The sequence below is a fragment of the Crassostrea angulata genome, chromosome 6 (assembly GCF_025612915.1).
Source record: "Crassostrea angulata isolate pt1a10 chromosome 6, ASM2561291v2, whole genome shotgun sequence".
Classification (NCBI taxonomy): domain Eukaryota; kingdom Metazoa; phylum Mollusca; class Bivalvia; order Ostreida; family Ostreidae; genus Magallana; species Magallana angulata.
Window position 1 is genome coordinate 21,844,359 of NC_069116.1, and position 17,712 is coordinate 21,862,070.

At 35.4% G+C, this 17,712-nt stretch overlaps 2 protein-coding genes across 12 annotated transcripts in view; both read right to left on the reverse strand.

Moving 5' to 3' along the window:
• Positions 1-688: 688 nt before the first annotated feature.
• LOC128190742 (collagen alpha-5(VI) chain-like) lies at positions 689-7,073 on the reverse strand. The gene is made up of 8 exons (XM_052862918.1): positions 6,923-7,073; positions 6,456-6,643; positions 5,353-5,470; positions 5,124-5,237; positions 4,562-4,678; positions 3,881-4,164; positions 2,514-2,799; positions 689-1,361 (listed from the first exon to the last, which is right to left on the reverse strand). Exons 1-8 carry the CDS (start codon positions 6,960-6,962, stop codon positions 724-726), a joined length of 1,785 nt encoding a protein of 594 aa, XP_052718878.1. The 5' UTR covers positions 6,963-7,073; the 3' UTR covers positions 689-723.
• Positions 7,074-11,073: 4,000 nt separating this feature from the next.
• The window catches only part of LOC128187109 (nuclear receptor corepressor 1-like), a 34,814-nt gene continuing 28,175 nt past the window's right edge, over positions 11,074-17,712 (reverse strand). For 9 of the 11 annotated variants that reach the window (XM_052857301.1, XM_052857300.1, XM_052857299.1 and 6 more), the window contains exons 25-29: positions 17,315-17,531; positions 16,684-16,874; positions 14,945-15,104; positions 14,390-14,536; positions 11,074-13,264 (exon numbers count right to left, since the gene is read on the reverse strand). In XM_052857301.1, the coding sequence (XP_052713261.1) occupies positions 11,778-13,264; positions 14,390-14,536; positions 14,945-15,104; positions 16,684-16,874; positions 17,315-17,531 (2,202 nt within the window). In that variant the 3' untranslated portion in view covers positions 11,074-11,777. The remainder of the gene's footprint in view (positions 13,265-14,389; positions 14,537-14,944; positions 15,105-16,683; positions 16,875-17,314; positions 17,532-17,712) is intronic. The other 2 variants (XM_052857294.1, XM_052857302.1) reach the window with 2 other exon arrangements.

A 17,712-nucleotide genomic window follows, 5' to 3' on the forward strand; every position in this document is an offset into this window, starting at 1 on the left:
AAAGTGCGGGTATTATAATTAGGAAAATAATAAGCATTGCCATATCTATCAATCTATTTGACTACCGCTGGTTCCCCTAAAAAGATTCAACACATCTTAACTGGGAAATGAATTGATCAGTCAATATTTGTGTTTGGTTCAATCGTCATCAGACATAGGACAGAAGGAAGATGGACGCGTGTCTCCTCTGCTGGAATCCATGGTCTCCGTCACTGGACCCCGCCCGCTGTCCGGCCAAACAGTAAGGAGAGAGCATGGAAGCAGACCTGTGACTCGCCTACCCTCTGGGATCGAGATCGGTGTAAATGACCCTATGACACTTTCTGGATTACGACTTTGGACCATACGTTTTCCTCTGTCTTAAACATCTCTACTACTGCGAAGGATTTTTCACAGTCTTGGATGATTGTAACGTCTTTGACCTTTTCCTTTGTAGTGATGCGAAGATCACGCTAATTATTGACGATTTATCTATAGCACTCACCCCCACCCCGATTTATCGATATAAAGCACTCACCCCCATCCCGATTTATCGATATATGGCACTCACCCCCACCCCGATTTATCGATAATCACCCTACCTTGGTATGTACTGTATATCCTTAGTTGAGACACATTAAAACTTTTACTCACTATTGCTGTTTAGAAAATGTTGGTGTACTTTGATGATTATTGGCATTTGTAAAAATTAATTTTTAAAGTTGTTTATTTCTCTGTGATATCTTAATGTTTTGATTCAAATATATCTGAAGGACATTTTACATATCTTGTTTCTCTGGCAGCAGCTTGTATTATGACATATTCATTGTTTTCCTCTACCATATACACCCTGTAGGGATTGAATGCTATTTCCTTCGCATTGGTCAGTGACATATCAGTATCTGAATAGGAATCAGTGTCATCAACAGTCACCATTAAGTTAACACTAATCCCAGCAGTATTCAACTCCTCGATCTTGTGTTTCAGTTCAGAATTCTCAGATGTCGGCCATTTCCCATTTGTAAATAAATAACAGATTTTTCTAGCTTCCGGTCTACCTCCGGATGATGGTGACGTAAAAAGTTCTTCCATTTTCAATAAACCTACACGTATTGAAGTGTTTCCTTGTCTATTATCGACGGTAGTGGTAAATATTTTGGCTTTCATATCTTGGTCTGAGATATGAGAAAAATTAAACTTAATTTGCGAATAACTGCTAAACGTAAGCATGGCTACTTTGATATCTGTGTGTGCCATATCAAAAGAATCGACAAGCTTATCGACAAATTTTAGAGAATGGAGAGAGCTTCCTTTCAGTGGACTTGAGTCCTCCGATGTGTCGAACAAAATAATGACATCAGTCAAAGAAGTACTGTTGCAATCTGAAAAATTGTAACAATATAATTTTTAATTTGTCTTAAAAACCGATTAATACTTTACAAGAACGCATATTCATCAAGAAACACTCAATAGTCTTTATAAAAGATTTTTAAAATCTTAACTCGTCGTATTAACTTAAAACAAGACGCCCATGGACCAGGAAAAGACCTATTTATTTTCTCTCCTAATGGTGAGCTCCCACTGACTTAGAGTTTGCACACATCACTTGAACTTGAAATGTTTCGAACCATTTCGTATGTATTTTGATTTTATCAATTTCTTTCTCGTTCCCTGTTTTTGATGAATTTTGTATGCATTGCAATTCCATTTCGAATCAGATCCTAGTATATGTGTAACCACTCAGTGGCCACAAAAATGCAGCTATAAAAATGTTGAAAAAATGTTTAAAACCTGCTTGGCTCTATATTCATTTCTTATAAAGTAGGCGCAATGGTTTTCGAATGCATTCTTTATATTTTATAAAACAAAATTTCACATCTTAACTCTGATGGTCATACATGCATTAGAACTTGACACAATTAATTTCGTATGAGCATAATTTAATCAGTATATCTTTCATTTTAGTTTGCTTTTTAAGTTGATTTAAAGTTTTCAAAAGATGTGCATCTTATCTATATTGGAAAACTATGTTAAAAAAATAATTGTTCTATTGTAGTTTTTTCTTTATATTCCTGCAGTAAAGTTTGCATCTCTTTAATCTATTGTTAAGGACAACTAGAATCCACACTATTATTGCATCAAGAAGTTTTGTTGTAAATTATTTAATTACTCCTAGTCAAGTGGTGAAAGAATATTCTTAAACTTTAAATATTGTACATTGTACGAGATATCCCATTTACAAGAACAAGGCGATTCCTGTGTATAATTTGATTTCCTTCACCACATAAAGATCGTTTGTACTAAGTTCGGTTTTGTAAATTATAAATTATTGTTTTTTTGAGAATTAAAATGTGACAAAGGGTCAGATATATAGAGAGAGGGTCAATAGACAGTCGATATAAGGCTATAGCCTAAATATGCAACACAGACGAGCCGATGAACGGAAGACAAAATGTGTTCAGAAATGCTCCCTGGCACCTTAATCCAGATGAACTAGAACTGGTTAAACATAACAAACTGGTGACTATATATACCTGTACATCCATAGTCAGCTGCATCCTTTAACATGGCCAACAGCAAATCGTTGTTGTCTGGAGAGAACGATAGAGATGTATCTGTAGGGAGTTGTACTAGTTCCTCGTGTGCAATGTCCTCGCCGATACCCACAGCGTAGATTTTGAAATGAGGATTTGTGTTTCTGAGAATCTGGGCAGTGTGGATTGCTTGATTACGATCTGTGGACAGTCCGTTTGTCACAAGTATGACGTAATGACTGATGTTTGAAAGCAGACGTGCGCCATTTGCTGGGTTCAGTATTTTCTAAAAGAGTTTCAAAATATTTGGAATCTTTTATCTTCTAAGGACAATGTCATGCTTATGTAAAATACATTTTTCATTTACTTATAAATAAAATCCCAAGTGACTTCATATGTATTTTATAAATTATTACATTTACACCTTAATAACATACTCTTAGGAAATTGAAAAATACGTAATATTAAAAGAGCCAAAGAAAAATATGAAAAAAATATATATATTCTTCTAAAAAATGCAAATACCAAGAGTACGATAACTATAGGTTAAGCATCTTTCAAAAGCTAGGATCATAGATAATTGTTTTCATCTACTTTTATTTTTGTACCCTCACCCTACCCCTGCTTTATGTCTAATATTTTTCTCTATTCCTTCCCTCCTCCCTATGGTTGAATTGAATTGAAATCAAATGCTGGTAACACACTTTGTTATGCATGTTTTATGTTTGTGTCTATGCAAATGAGCATGTTTCTACATGTATGTGTATGTATAAGAATATAAGAGCAAGATTATTTTATATTAAGCCTTTGAATTTCTTTTTTAATAGTATGGTCCAATCACGCAATTTCTAACCCCCCCCCCCCCCCTAATCCCCTCGCCCCCATTATATACCCCCAAAAATATCATTTTTCATTACAATGATAAAATTATAGTTCTGATAATGTTCACTTGTGTATATATGTATGTATCTTTATATGATACTAGAGATATGTATTGATCAAATTTGTTTTAAGTTTATAAGTCTTATATCAATTTTATCTGTTCTTTCTTTCGTGTTAGGTGTATTTAATTAAAAAAAAGAAAGCCAAAGACATATAAACTTGTTTCGACAAAAAATGTTCACCTCTTCGGGTTTTATTGTCACGGCTCAAACTCATGAAGACCAAAGATACCGGTATTTAAAGTCAGAAATTCATTAAGTTTTTTAAATACTTACAGAACAAATAGGAACTTGTGTTTGAAATGAAATACTATAGTAGTTGATTATGACAAAGTAAAATGCTTTGTATAAATTCTAATTTCAGCCAAACACTGCTCTCTAATCAAAGAGTCAGGTGTAAGGTAGGCTTTTAAAATATTTACTGACCTGTGACGCATATTGAAGAGCATCTGAAGTTTTGGTCGGACCACTTTCAGATTCTATCAAACTCAGAGCGTTTAGAAGACTTGAGTTACTTTGAAAGGTCGTGAAATTAAAAATCGTTTTGGGGCGTAGGGAAAATGAAACTAGAGAAACTTGGAAGTCATTCGGTCCAATTGGAATTTGTTTAACAAATTCCGTCATAAAGTCAACTGATTGGTTGATAGCTTCCTTTTGACTGAATGACGTATCAATCAAGAACATAACGTCAGCAGGACCAGGTCTACAATCTGAAGTAAATGAAACAATTCAATGTCAGTAAAGCATCATTGCAATACAATACATATACCAGTTAGTCGTGTCTAGAGTTACCATACTGAAGTGCGGCTATTACAAATTACAAATACAATTTGTTGTATCCGATAAATTTATAAAACGTCAAAGAAAAGGGGATGTGTAACTAACTTTACTGAAAGTGTAAAATCATTATTAGAGTGTTCACTGTTACAGTGTTTTACTGGAATGGAATGTAATGTCTATCCTATTTCAATTACAGATACTTTATGGAAATCATAACGGACACTGCAGTGTTCAGTTCATCATTATCATAAAATTATCAGTAATGTTCAATACGTTTTACTAAGTAGGATTCTATTTCTATTTCAGACAATAAATCATGGAGCCAACCTCTTTCACAGTGGACCCCTTCAAATCTCTCACTGCACACACAGATGTAGCTATTGATTCTGTCCTCGATACAGTCATTTCCGTACATACAAGGGGTGCTAGCACATTCATCGATATCTGAAAAATGTTGCAAACCGTACATACTAGATATATGAAAAATGTTGCAAATTATACGAATATACTTCAAAATATTTAGTTTCATTCCATTGTGATTTTAGCGCTTACTTTATTTCAATGAAAAAACTTTCGATTTTTATTTGACTCAATGTGATTGATAATTTCGCTGATTCATGCGGCCAATATTTTCAAATGACATTTCTAGTTGTCTCACCTATTTCACAATTGGTTCCTGTCCAACCATGTACTTCAAAATATTCAGTTTAATTCTAATGTGATTTTGTGCTAAAGTTAGCCTTATCCAAACCTCTCTATTGTTATCTGTCTAAATATGCCATTATCAGATTTCTTATTGAAATACGTTTACACGCATATAAAGAAACCCTTCCTTCAAAAAATTGCTTCAGTTGTTTGTCTTTACCAGAGTACCTTCTAGTTGTCTCACCTATTTCACAATTGGTTCCCGTCCAACCAGGTAAACAGGTACAGGTGTACTGATTGTTTCCATTGTGGCAAGTGCCTCCATTTTGACAGGGGTTGCTGTCACATTCATTTATGTCTAAAATATCAACACCAAATTTGATAATTTTTCTTCGCTCGAAGAAAAAGATTAAATAACAATTGTTAGATTATTACAGCAAAATAAATTTCACCGATAATTAAGATTTTCTCACCAACACAATTATGCCTAAAATGGGCGGGGCACGGGGTGGTCAACACACAGTGCTGGCCGGGGGAGCACGGTGTGGATAAAGTAGCACATCTGTGTTCCCTAGTAAACTCCTGCTGTTCCTATTTAAAAAGACATTCTTTAGAGATAACAGCAAATTTGCACTGAAAATAAATTCAAAGATACGAGTCAAGGTAAAATCCCAATAGTAATAGTCGATAATATTGCAGACCATTTAATAGATGCACGTGCACTGTTCTGTTTTGTTTCCTATATTTTTTTGTAAGTATAGTTTACTTTATGTTAATTTTTCTAAGAAGTTTCGAGATCAATCTCCTTTGCGGTGTCAGAGATTTGTACTGATTTATTTTGTAAGAGTTTACTCTGGCATATGTTTAATTTAGGAGATCTAGAAATTATTCAGATAGGTGCGAGAATTCATTTATAGCTTTTGTAATACAACAATCGATATCTGAAGTTTGATAAACTATCGCTATATTGACTTCTGTATGCATTCTAAAAAGTGCAATTCATGATTGACTTAATAAATTTATCATGTGTAGAAGTAGAAGTAAGAAAGTAAAGACCTTGGCCACAAATACGAATCAAGGAACCATAAGCCGTGCATGTAGGTTTGTTATAATGAAGGTAATCGAGGATTGATACACGGAAGCTTACAAATATCCAAAATCTATAAATAAGAAAAAGTGTTATAAGACCATTAAAAAATAGCTAGCCTGATGCGGTACATATATTAAGTAATTAAGATTCATGAGTGCTAAAATGCTTATTTATAAGTGTTGGTTAACATGTTCACCCCTCCCCAAACCAACGACTGTGTTCATCTGTGGCACGGGAGGGTCTGGACAGATCATCTGACCTTCAGATGACTAATATGGGAGTCGCATTCTACATATAGTATGACAGTGTGACTGACAACGCTAGTCTGACGAACCAAAAGGAATGTATCGCATTGATAGAGTTATGTTGATGCTTGTAGTCTAAGTAACTGGCCACCATTCACAGTCTCCATCAATGCTCCAAAATCCTCTTATCATTCTGTAGAAAATGTTGTCTATTTGCCTTTGCAAGTCTTTCTACACCTACCTGGCAATATGGAATGTGCTGTTCACACCAAGACTCGTAGCCGGGATGCAGGTACGTGCAATACTCAGGCTTGGGAGACGCGTTTATTTCCAAACTCCTTATGTGTCTATTATATAAGAAGGATTTTGCCTTGTTCTCGGATATTTCCGGAAGATACAGTGAATGTTGATGTCCTCCATGGCACGTTACTGTAAACCAAACAAATATATGTCGAGCTGAAAATCTCATTTAGTCTTTCTGCCAGATCGAGTTCATCCGAGCATTTTTTTGTTTCCTTTGCAATCAATGTTATTCTCAAATAGTTAAGGCATCATCGAATACTTGAAAACTTTGCAAAATTGTTTTTCTTTGGGAAAATTAAAAGACTCATAAATAGCTTGAACCTTAATGAATAAAAGAATTGGTTATTTGTATAATAGGTAGGTTAGATATTTATAAATCACTTGAATTTTTAGAAAAATGCGTACCTGAAAGAATGAAGCTTCCACATATAACCAAAACCAACATTTTTAAACCTTATCTGTAGCCACCTGTAAAAATTCCTTCCTTGCTTATCTTCTTAACCAGGAAGTTTTGGAGATTCGGAAATATACGGGTTGAAAGAAACCAATCACTTACTTTCAGATAAGACGGTGATCGATTTAATGCAATTCAACATGGCTATAAATATTTACACAGAGTTTTGTAAAATCACATTCAGTTATGATCCGAGCTGACAAAGATAAGTCAGTTTTGGCCCCGCCATTTCTTCCTTTTTTAAAAGGTAGTCAAGCATTGGCGGCGAATTAGACCAATTACAAAGAAAAATTTTATAAAACGTCTATCTTTGTCATTACTTGTGCTTCCATTTTTGGGAGTTGATTTTAATCAACTCTCCTATGCACTTACTCGGGCAAAGCGAAAGTGAAACAGTGTTTGGACCTTAGCACAAATCAATACCGCCGACAACACTTAGTTCTTGAAAATAATCGATAAATTCTGAAGCATTGTTTTTCAAGAAAATTTATTTATTAATACCATGAAAATAGTAAGATTTTAAATTGTACAGACAGTTTAGATATTTTTTAAAGTCGTATGTATTCCTACGCTAGAGTTCAATGTAGTCTCGTTCAACCAGACGCTTGGCTGTCTCCGTTAATATCCGACAAAACAGTCTCTCTTGCTTGTCGGAGATAAACGAGACAGCCGAGCGTTTGGTTGAACAAGACAAGAACTTGCATGGATCTTGCATGGATCCATACAATTTCTCAGAAATATTTCGATTACTTATACTACTTGCCATGCAAAATCACATATCGTTGATTTTGAATAAATGATAATCGATAAAATCAACTCCCGTCAGTATTTCAGTACTTTGATTTGTTATGATTTCATTCAAATTCATGTTCATTTTAATGAGCAACAAATTAATTTTAAGTATTGTTTTTAATTTTTAATGAATTATGTTAAATACTGAAATCTGATTGGTTTAGACGCAGTTGGTAATCCGTTCTATTACCCTCAGCGTTAGCAACACACTTGGCAACGGGTAACACTGTATAAATAGTGCATGTTTGGGAGGGTAACAGTTGAAATCGACACCCCGAGAAAACCATTGTTAACCGACGAGAAGCGGAGGTTGACAATGGTTTTCGAGAGGTGTCGATTTCAACTGTTATCCTCCCAAACAGGCACTATTTATTTTATTAATCTGTCGATTAGAGAGAACAAGCCTTTTAATTGCTAAGTAGTCAAGAACAATGTAAACATATAGAACCACTTTAACAAGACTTTCAGTAGGACGTAGCTATCTATTTCTTGCGTCAAAACAAGTAAAAGATGACGCTGTTTTCAAGCGAAATATACACCGATTGCGTAGTCTTTGCTCAAATGCCAGATAAATCTTGTTGATTTCAAAGAGCCATGGCTGAGTGGCGAGCAATGATAGAGACAGCCTACGTCACATTGCTGCCTGCTTAACACAACTACCCAAAGTTCAAGCTCTTGTTAAAATGTTTCTAATATCAAATCGCAAACACTCTTCCAAGTTACTTAGCACATCAAACACATTAACAAACTGACAAGGACAGATCTTCATGCTATGGTTTACAGATGTATAATACATGTATAGATTATCGTCGTTAACTATAGTTTTCTGCCCGTAAACTATTTTACAACCGTGAAACCTAGTATATCGACTGTGAAACTATTATTAACTCATTTTTTGTGAATTTGGTGTGCCATAAATAACATCAGTAATTACTTTCACTATTTTTCATATGTGTTAATTGAAATATTTTAAGTAGGCCGTCTTTAGTTTTCATTGAGCATGTTTTTGTGCATTCTATAGAATAATTCAGTGGATTAGGCTTGGGGCGAATTACATAGTAAAGTAATGCATTACATTACCATTACTTCTTGAATTTGGGCATTAAATTACCATTACTTTATTTTCTTGAAGTAATGCATTACATTACCATTACTTTTTTAAAAATTAAGTCAATAATAAGTTTTTAAAAAGTAAAGCTAAATAAAGAGTATATGCAAATATTTCAATTATAAAACAGAATTTAACATATCTACATGTTCATGGTCACCATCAGGTTTAATTTAATGACTAATTCAAGATTACTGTTACACTTTATGATCATCAAAGTTTCAAAGGTTTCAGCTTTTAACTGCATCCTGTACATTTGAAAATCTTTCTAACTGTCTTGAATAAACACTCTACAGGAGCAGTGGAAGCTGGAACTGAAGGTTACTGTTTGGCAATCTTTATCTTAGGATATATTAATTAAAGGGACTTGGACACGATTTGAGATCAAAATTTCTATTTTTATTTTTTATGTAGAAAATGGTGCATTTTAAATGATTGACCAAAATATTGAATGTTAAAATCAAGTTACAAGCAAGAAACAGAGGTAAGAATTGATTGTTACGTAAACAAAGCTGGAGTCTTATAGTTGTTTTAAAAAAATGTAATGTAGAGAATTGCCATTTCTTAGACAAAGTGACACGTAAAAAACAATTTAAACTAATTCAGTATCTTCATAAATACTATTATCACAAAAGAAAGTGAAATTTGATTGAAACTTACACCATTACAACACATATGTAAAAAATCATAATATTCGAGCTTTGTTTACAAAACAGAAATTATGAACTCCGTATCTTGCTTATAACTTGATATTTGACTTTCAAATTTGGACTTAGCATTATCATCCTCTATATTTATCATTATAAACATTGAAATTTAAAAAAATAAAATTTGAAAATTTTAAGTCAAATCGTGTCCAAGTCCCATTAAGTGTTCGGGCAATTATAAATAGAAAATCACGCGATTCTTGTATTTCATATCAGTCCAAACTAAAGAGAGATTATTTTCAAATGGGTTATAATATTAGAAGTGATTTTTATGCTTACAGAGACCATGGTTGGACAGTGCATTTATTTATTTTTTTAAAGATACATGTCTGTCCTCTGTTCTATTTGAACACATCCAAGAGAAGGGGGGGGGGGGTGTTTGGCACTTCTTAAAACAATAGGTTGTTTTGATACTTAGATTATATCATGAGGGCGTTGTGTGTTGTTGACACATTCTCAACAGTAAAGAATTGAATGCACAACTAATTGGAGTAAACTTTCCAAATGATTTCAAACTCTTTACAACAACACTCTTTAAAATGTCATTGAATTGTGTTGTTCTAGCTAGTAATAATGAAAATTTAAGAATGGATTTTAAAAAAATAATTATACAATTTAAGTATTTTTATCTCATTTTTTGTTTTTAAACGGTTTTTACCGTTGTGCGGTAGGGGAGCATTGCCATTGCGCTTTTATGACGTAATAATAAAATGAAGCTTTGTAGGAGTACGTTATAAGAAATAACATAAAAGAAAAAGTAAAAATTGTACACCGTTGAAATTTTATACAAAGAATTGAGCTATCCTTGGGGACATTTAATCTTATTTTTTTAATAAATCCATTTTACCAATCTTCATTCTTAATGCTTCAAATATATAGCAAAATTACGTGCATTTTAATATCTTGAAATTGCCCACACCTAAAACAAGAGGTTAGAATTTAGTATTTTTTACATATAAGGTAGGAAATGATATTATCAATCATATATAACATTTTGAGAAAAAAAGCTGTTGTAGTATTTTTTTAATCTGCTTCGAAGTGCGGAAAATGAGAGTTTCCTATATATTCTTATAGTAAATGTACCTCTATTTAGAGATGGTCCCTAAAAAGAACCAGACGGTCGATTTTCTTGAAACTTTGCAAAGTAACTAGAATTGGTTTAAATGACATATTGTTAAAAAATTGTAGTTTTTCCGCAAATAAACCAAAATCGGTCCCCTTAAATTGTAAATTTAAATACATTATAAACAATTAAACACCCAAGTTTTACTCTTGGGTGACAGTCAATTAAGTTTTTGTGATGTAAGCGAGTTACAGAGCTTACAATTCTTTGCTATGTAAACAAAGCTTTTGTTTGCATTCTATATGTTGAAGTGAAAAATCTAGTTTTAGACCTAAAATGGATGTGTTAAACTTAAGGGACTTTTTATTTAGGCTTAAAACGAATGACAAATTAGATTAAAAAAGATTTTTTTTTACTATTAAAACAATACAGTCATGTTTTTCAATCTTTTAATTTTTTTCTTCATTTTCAACCAAAATATTTCTAGACATGCAAACGAGATCATAATCCAAAATATTTTACAAATGTAATGGTAAAATTGAGACTTTAAAATTGTATTAGAACGAAAAAGTCGCTTTCTTAAATTCCACAATTTACAAATCTTAATTGAATTGCACAATTTATAATAAAAAAAACTATCACAAAAATATTGAAAAAGCGTAACAAAGCTAATGAAATGACAACATCTGAAGGTTGAGTAAGGACTTGTACATGCATTCTTTTACCTACAGTTTAACAATGGAGACACTACAATGTCTTTATAACACCACATGAAAAACCAGATACTAGTAACTAAACATGGCAACATATGATCTGAATCTAGGTAATAATCCAGAAATCTTGAACGCTGTGTGACATCTATTTCAAATAGAGTCATAGCATGCAAAGTAACCACAAAAGCTCTAAAGTAGCATATAATGTTCAACATAGAGCAATGGGCAGTGAATCTGAATGAAACTAAGAAGCTATGAATATCATCACAATAATAGCTAATCCTTAAACATAGTGAAAAAAGATGCTGGGCCCTGAAGCAGGTGTTGAGCTATTTGGAACATCGTCATCACTGGTGTCCTTGCAGAAGATTCAATGCTCTCCAAGCTGGGTAATAAATTGATCAGTCAACACTTGTGTTTGGTTCAATCGTCGTCAGACAGTGTCTCGTATTGTGCGGACAGAAGGAGGGTGGGCTCGTGCCCCCTCTGCTGGAACCCATGGTCTCCATCACTGGACCCCACCTGTTGCCCGGCCCCAGAGTATGGAGAAGGCATTGAGGCAGAGGAGGTGCTTGTAGGGATGTTAGATGCAGACGTTGGCATTTCGGAGCTAGAGTGTGGGTGTGTGGTGGTGTCTAGAAGAGGGAAGTGTGACTCGCCTACCCTCGGGGATCGAGATCGGTGTGTAAATGACCCTACGGCACTGTCTGGTGTACGACTTTGAGCCATGCGTTCTCCTCCGTCTTGAACATCCGTACTACTGCGAGGGCTGTTCTCACTGTCTTTGGATGACCTTGAAGATTTTGACCTGTCCCTTTGGGGTGATGCGGAGGTTACGTCAGCTACCGATGAACTATCTATAGCACCCCCTGATTCATCAATGATCATTCTGTCTGAGTGTGTACTGTCTATGCTTGGATGAGACACATTAGAACTTTCATCCACTTCTGATGTATCGTGTTTGGATGAGCGTCTCATGAAGCGACTGTCAATGTTTTGATCTGGTCGCATGTAAGACTGAGCTTCTGAGCTCTGGGCTTCGCTATGGTCCATTCCAAATCTTGAGTCTGAACTTTGGACTTGCGAGTCACCTCCTCGTTCTGTACGACTGTCAGAACTATCAACTATTCCACGGCGAGGGCTTCTGGTTGTACTTGACAGAGCCATGTAGCTTCCTTTCACCACAGGGTCATCATCCGGACTATCTGGGAAGTCGTATTCAGATCGTGGACCTTTCTTGTCTGTTGTGGTAGATGCCCTCTGAACTTCAGACATAGATGATGGTAACGATTTTGGCTGGGAGTATTTGCTCTGAGCATCATCAGGCCCATACTTGACTCTTCCACGTGCAAACATGCGTTTCTTAGCATGTGCCGCTGACATCTGAGATACAGGTTGGGAAGAAGTGCTGGAGCTATCACTCACTTCATCACTTGAACTAAGGTGTTTGTTGTTTGGGTCCTGATATTGCAGCTGCTCATTGGAGGAAGTACTTGAAGGAAAAGTCTCATGCTGGTGTTGCTGTAAAGACGCCATGCTGTCTCCATGTTGCTGTGAGTGCATCTCTCTCTGTTGATTATCCCAGCCCCTCTGCTGGGTGGACTCTGGCTCTGCCTGTTGGTGGTGACCCCCTGTCATTGGAGAGATGGAACGATTGATTCCTACACTGGAACTCTGTAGGTGACTGGGTCCTGATTGCTGTGCCATTTTCTGTTGAAGGCTTCTCTGATGCATGGCAGACGCACCAGATTGTGCCTTGGGATCGTACTCATCCCGGAGGACTTCAGCAATCTTGTTCTTGACGTAGTCCAGCGGGGACAGGCTGCCCAGCTGGCTGTTGTCAGGCTTGGAGCTGGAGGCCACTTCTGACACTTGTGGGGAGGAGACAGAACACTCCGCTTGGTGGCCACCTGCAGAGCAAAGAAGCAAGATGTGTCAGGAATGAATGAGATGACTGCCTCAGTAAAAATTCAATTATCTATGACAAATTACAAGATATCAAATATGAACCAATTTTGGTTTTTTAAATATAAATAACTTAAAATTTCAACAACAATTCCTCAAATGGTAGGACCAGATGTATGCTGTGAAGGGGAGCTGAATGAACACATATAAATCATTAGAAGCACCCAAACAACCAATAGTTCAAGCAGCGATGTCAATTTTAGTGAGAACATAAATCTTGAAGAATTAAAGAACTACAATAGAGGTACCATAAGGGTAGGTGTTTTTAAAAAAAGATCTTAAAGAATTTATAAAAATATTCTATTTACTTTGATGCTAATTTGGTTAAATAAAAAATTAATCATCAGATAAAAAGCCCATTCTCAATTTGTTTTGATTCAATGTTTTATCCAAACCATGGAGATTTCAGGAATTTTTATAAAATTTTACATACATGTATTTAGAACCACTCTAACAAGAGCTTGGACTTTCAGGATGTAATTACTGTAAAAACAGAAATATTCGTTGAGGATTAAATTTCGTTATTTTCGTTGGCAGTATCAATCAACGAAATTGAATCCATGACTAATTTTTAAACCAAGTATTAATGCATACAAAGATAATACGATATGACGAAATTAAATGCCAACGAAATCTTATTTTGTTTAAAAACAACGAAATTTTGACCCAACGAAAATATGTGTTTCTACAGTATCTATTTCTTACATCAAAACACATTAAAAATGACACAGGATTCAAGTAAAATATGCATAGATTGCATAGTCTTGGCTCAAATGCCAGATAAATCTTTTTGATTTCAAAGAGCCATGGCTGAGTGGCCAACAATAAAATAGACAGGTCTACGTCACATGGCTGACACAACAACACAATGTCCAAGCTCCTGTTAAAATGGTTGTAGCAAACACTATGATCAAAGGAAAAAAATTATAAACTGTCTTAAAAACAGTATACAAATCAGGAAATAGAGATATATGTTTCATTCCTGGAGATTTTTTTAATGATTAGTAAATAAACCCAAAGCAAATTCTTAACCTTATGGTACCTCATGTTCAGAAATTCTTAAAACATACCAGCAGTGTTGGGTCTAGACAAGAGACTGGAAATATGTTGGTGATTTGCGGCTACACTTGAGGAAATGTTCAGTGAACCAGATCGTGAGCGAGGCGAGGGAGGGGGAGAAGTCGTGGCAGGCAGTGCCTCGCTACTCTCTGGGGCTCCTAGGGGAGCAAAACGACACAAATACAAAATACAATCACAAGCATGCAAGACATTCAACAGTAGAAAGGACTGACAAATTTAACAATTGACATGCTTTAGAACAATATTGAACATTTCTAATTACAGGTAGATAAAATACAGATAAATTAAGTTTAGATCTAAGGTAAATGTGTAAACATGGATTTAAAAAGAAAAATGAAAAACACTTTTAAACAAAAATAAAGAAAGAGAGATTGCAAAAATGTTCCTCTAAAATTTCACAATAGCAAAGGTTTCGAAACCAGGTACATCACTGAAACAACAAGTGCATGCTACACTTTTTTTGGGGACTAGTACAGTTGTACATGTAATATGAAAACTTAATCCAATTATTTCCAAGCCCCAATATTTGACAGAAGATCTCTCACCTGCGGGGGACACTGGTTCAGTGCCACTACAGATGAGTGGGGAGCGGGATTGGTCCGGCTGTTGACCCCTATCCCCTTCTCCCGTGTGAGAGGTCATGCTGTCCGGGTACATTTCTCCAGATCCAGATGAACTTCTGGATCCCATATTACTGGTGTCCTGCTACAGAGAAAATTTTCTATTATTAAAGTGTTCGACACAATTTACAACTTTAATACACTCGAATATCTTTTGAAATATAGACCAAACATGTCCTATATTTTAATAACACAAAGATAGTAACATGACTATCAGGGTGTTAAAATAAAACCTTTCCTCTTAAATTAACAATGTTTAATCATGAGTATCAATTAAAACTAGAGGTACTGTGAGCAAACTCACAATTGATACCCCCGGCTAAGAGAAAAATCATAACGCGTGTATTTTTGCTATTATAGAAAATATTGGATGAATCTATTTCACTGACCATTTTCTATAAATAACAACTGCTCTATTTTTTAAAACTGTTTATGCTAATAGGAGTAAACAAACCAATTTCTATCCTTTAATTCCATTTTATTTTAAGTTAACTGTTAATGCATGAGGACATTTGCATCCTTCCTTTAACAACCATGACTCAAATCAAACTCGAATCAAACGAAATCCACATGTCAAGCAGACATTTAATATTTAAACATTTTGAGTTATTGGTATACTGAGCCCGATTTTTTCCGAATTTTTTTTTCACACATTTTTTTTCAAAATAAAAATTTCATCGGGGCAGGCAATTTTCAGAGAAACGGGGATGAAAATCTAAAAATAATTTTAAGTGGCCTGAGAAGAGCAAGCTTTGTGTCAAATTTTAGCTTCTAATATTTCCATTAATACAAGAAATGACACAGACAAAATTTAGCATTTTCGAAACATTAATCTTAAACTTCCTCAATTGACCTTGGGTCAAGGTCATGACACACCCTTACGTCATAAGCAATATTTGTGTGAAGTAAAAACATTCAATGCTTCTCCATAAGGAAGATATGGACCGGACACGAATTTTGCATTTTTTCTGCCAGTGACCTTGATCTTGCACAAATGACCTTGGGTCAAGGTCATGACACACCCTTAGGTCATAAGCAATCTTTGTGTGAAGTAAGAACTTCCAATGTCAATGTTTCTCTATCAGAAAGATATGGACCGGACACGAATTTTGCATTTTTTCAGCCAGTGACCTTGACCTTGCCCGAATGACCTTAGGTCATGGTCATGACACACCCTTAGGTCATAAGCAATCTTTGTGTGAAGTAAGAACTTCCAATGTTTCTCCATAAAAAAGATATGGACCGGACACAAATTTTGCATTTTTTTCTGCCAGTGACCTTGACCTTGCCCTAATGACCTTGGGTCAAGGTCATGACACACCCTTACGTCATAAGCAATCTTTGTGTGAAGTAAGAACTTCCAATGTTTCTCAATAAGAAAGATATGGACCGGACACAAATTTTACATTTTTTCTGCCAGTGACCTTGACCTTACCCGAATGACCTTGGGTCAAGGTCATGACACACCCTTAGGTCATAAGCAATCTTTGTGTGAAGTCAGAACTTCCAATGTTTCTCCATAAGAAAGATATGGACCGGACACGATTGCACAGACAGACGGACGGACGGACAGACGGACGGACGGACGGACAAGGTGATTCCTATATACCCCCCCAAACTTTGTTTGCGGGGGGTATAATAAAGAATTTTTTTTCTGTACATACATGCATGTGGGCTTTCTTCCATTTGTGGCCATGGACAGAGGGTACAAATCCTGCTCCTGTAGAGAAGCTTCGGGGGCGAGAGTCAGTGGACTGGGACACCCCATCAGTCTGACTCTGGGACATCAGGGGTTTCCCTGGGGACGACTGGTCAGGCACTGCAGTGACTGGGGTTCCCGAATTACTGACAGAGGCTAAAATAAAATAAATATAATGAGGTAAAGTCTTTTCATATGCTATCAGTTCGATGGGTTCTACACCCACGTTTTTCTTTTACTTAAGCTTTATTATTCATAAAACAGTTTATTGATCCCTTAAACCTATTTTTTGTACATATAATGGTTAAACAATTACAATTATTGATAACAATATCCTGCTGCATTACTCATTTTGTTTACAACCCCCATCAGACAGTCTTCAAACAACATGCAAGTTATAATTGAAGTGGAGGTGTGTGAAATCTATTTAAACTTTATTCATAATTATTCAAGCTAACATGCTGTAGGAGGTGTCAGACACTTATTGTGTAGGTTTTTATGAGTAATCAATGCCTTTTTATGTTTTATAATAGGATGAAATGAATTAAAACTTTAAACTATCAAAAACTTTCTTCCTACAAAATGCCTGAACTTACGAGAGTCTTCTGGGCTGCCATTAATCTGACTGAGAACGTTGTTTTTGAGGGAGGGCTTGCCGTTGCCATAATCCATCATTATGATGGAGGTGATGTGTTCCCCCAGGGTCATGTTATTCTTCTGTTCAGCACTTGATCCTTCAGATTTGGGAGTCTGGGCGTCCATGCTGGATGTTGTTGGACTATTGTCACTGTCTGATACCTGTCCTGATCCACTCTGTTCAAAATTACATGAAGTGCAATACTGCAATTACCAGTTTACTATATTTATCCCCGAATAGAATACTGCAAGGCATTTTAGAGGAACATCTATTTTGTTGAATACCAGTGTAAAAATTTAAAATCCTGGAATATCTAGTTTTTCCTTTGAAGATAACATTAATACAGAGCTTTGGTTC

Excerpts from the sequence above, each read along its gene's own strand:
- LOC128190742 (XM_052862918.1), bottom strand. The coding sequence starts at position 6,962 with ATGTTGGTTTTGGTTATATGTGGAAGCTTCATTCTTTCAG. Across the intron at positions 4,165-4,561 it reads AGGGGTCCACTGTGAAAGAG|ATTGTAGACCTGGTCCTGCT; the intron begins GTTGGCTCCATG and ends CATTTACTTCAG. Across the intron at positions 2,800-3,880 it reads CTCTTCAATATGCGTCACAG|AAAATACTGAACCCAGCAAA; the intron begins GTCAGTAAATAT and ends AAACTCTTTTAG.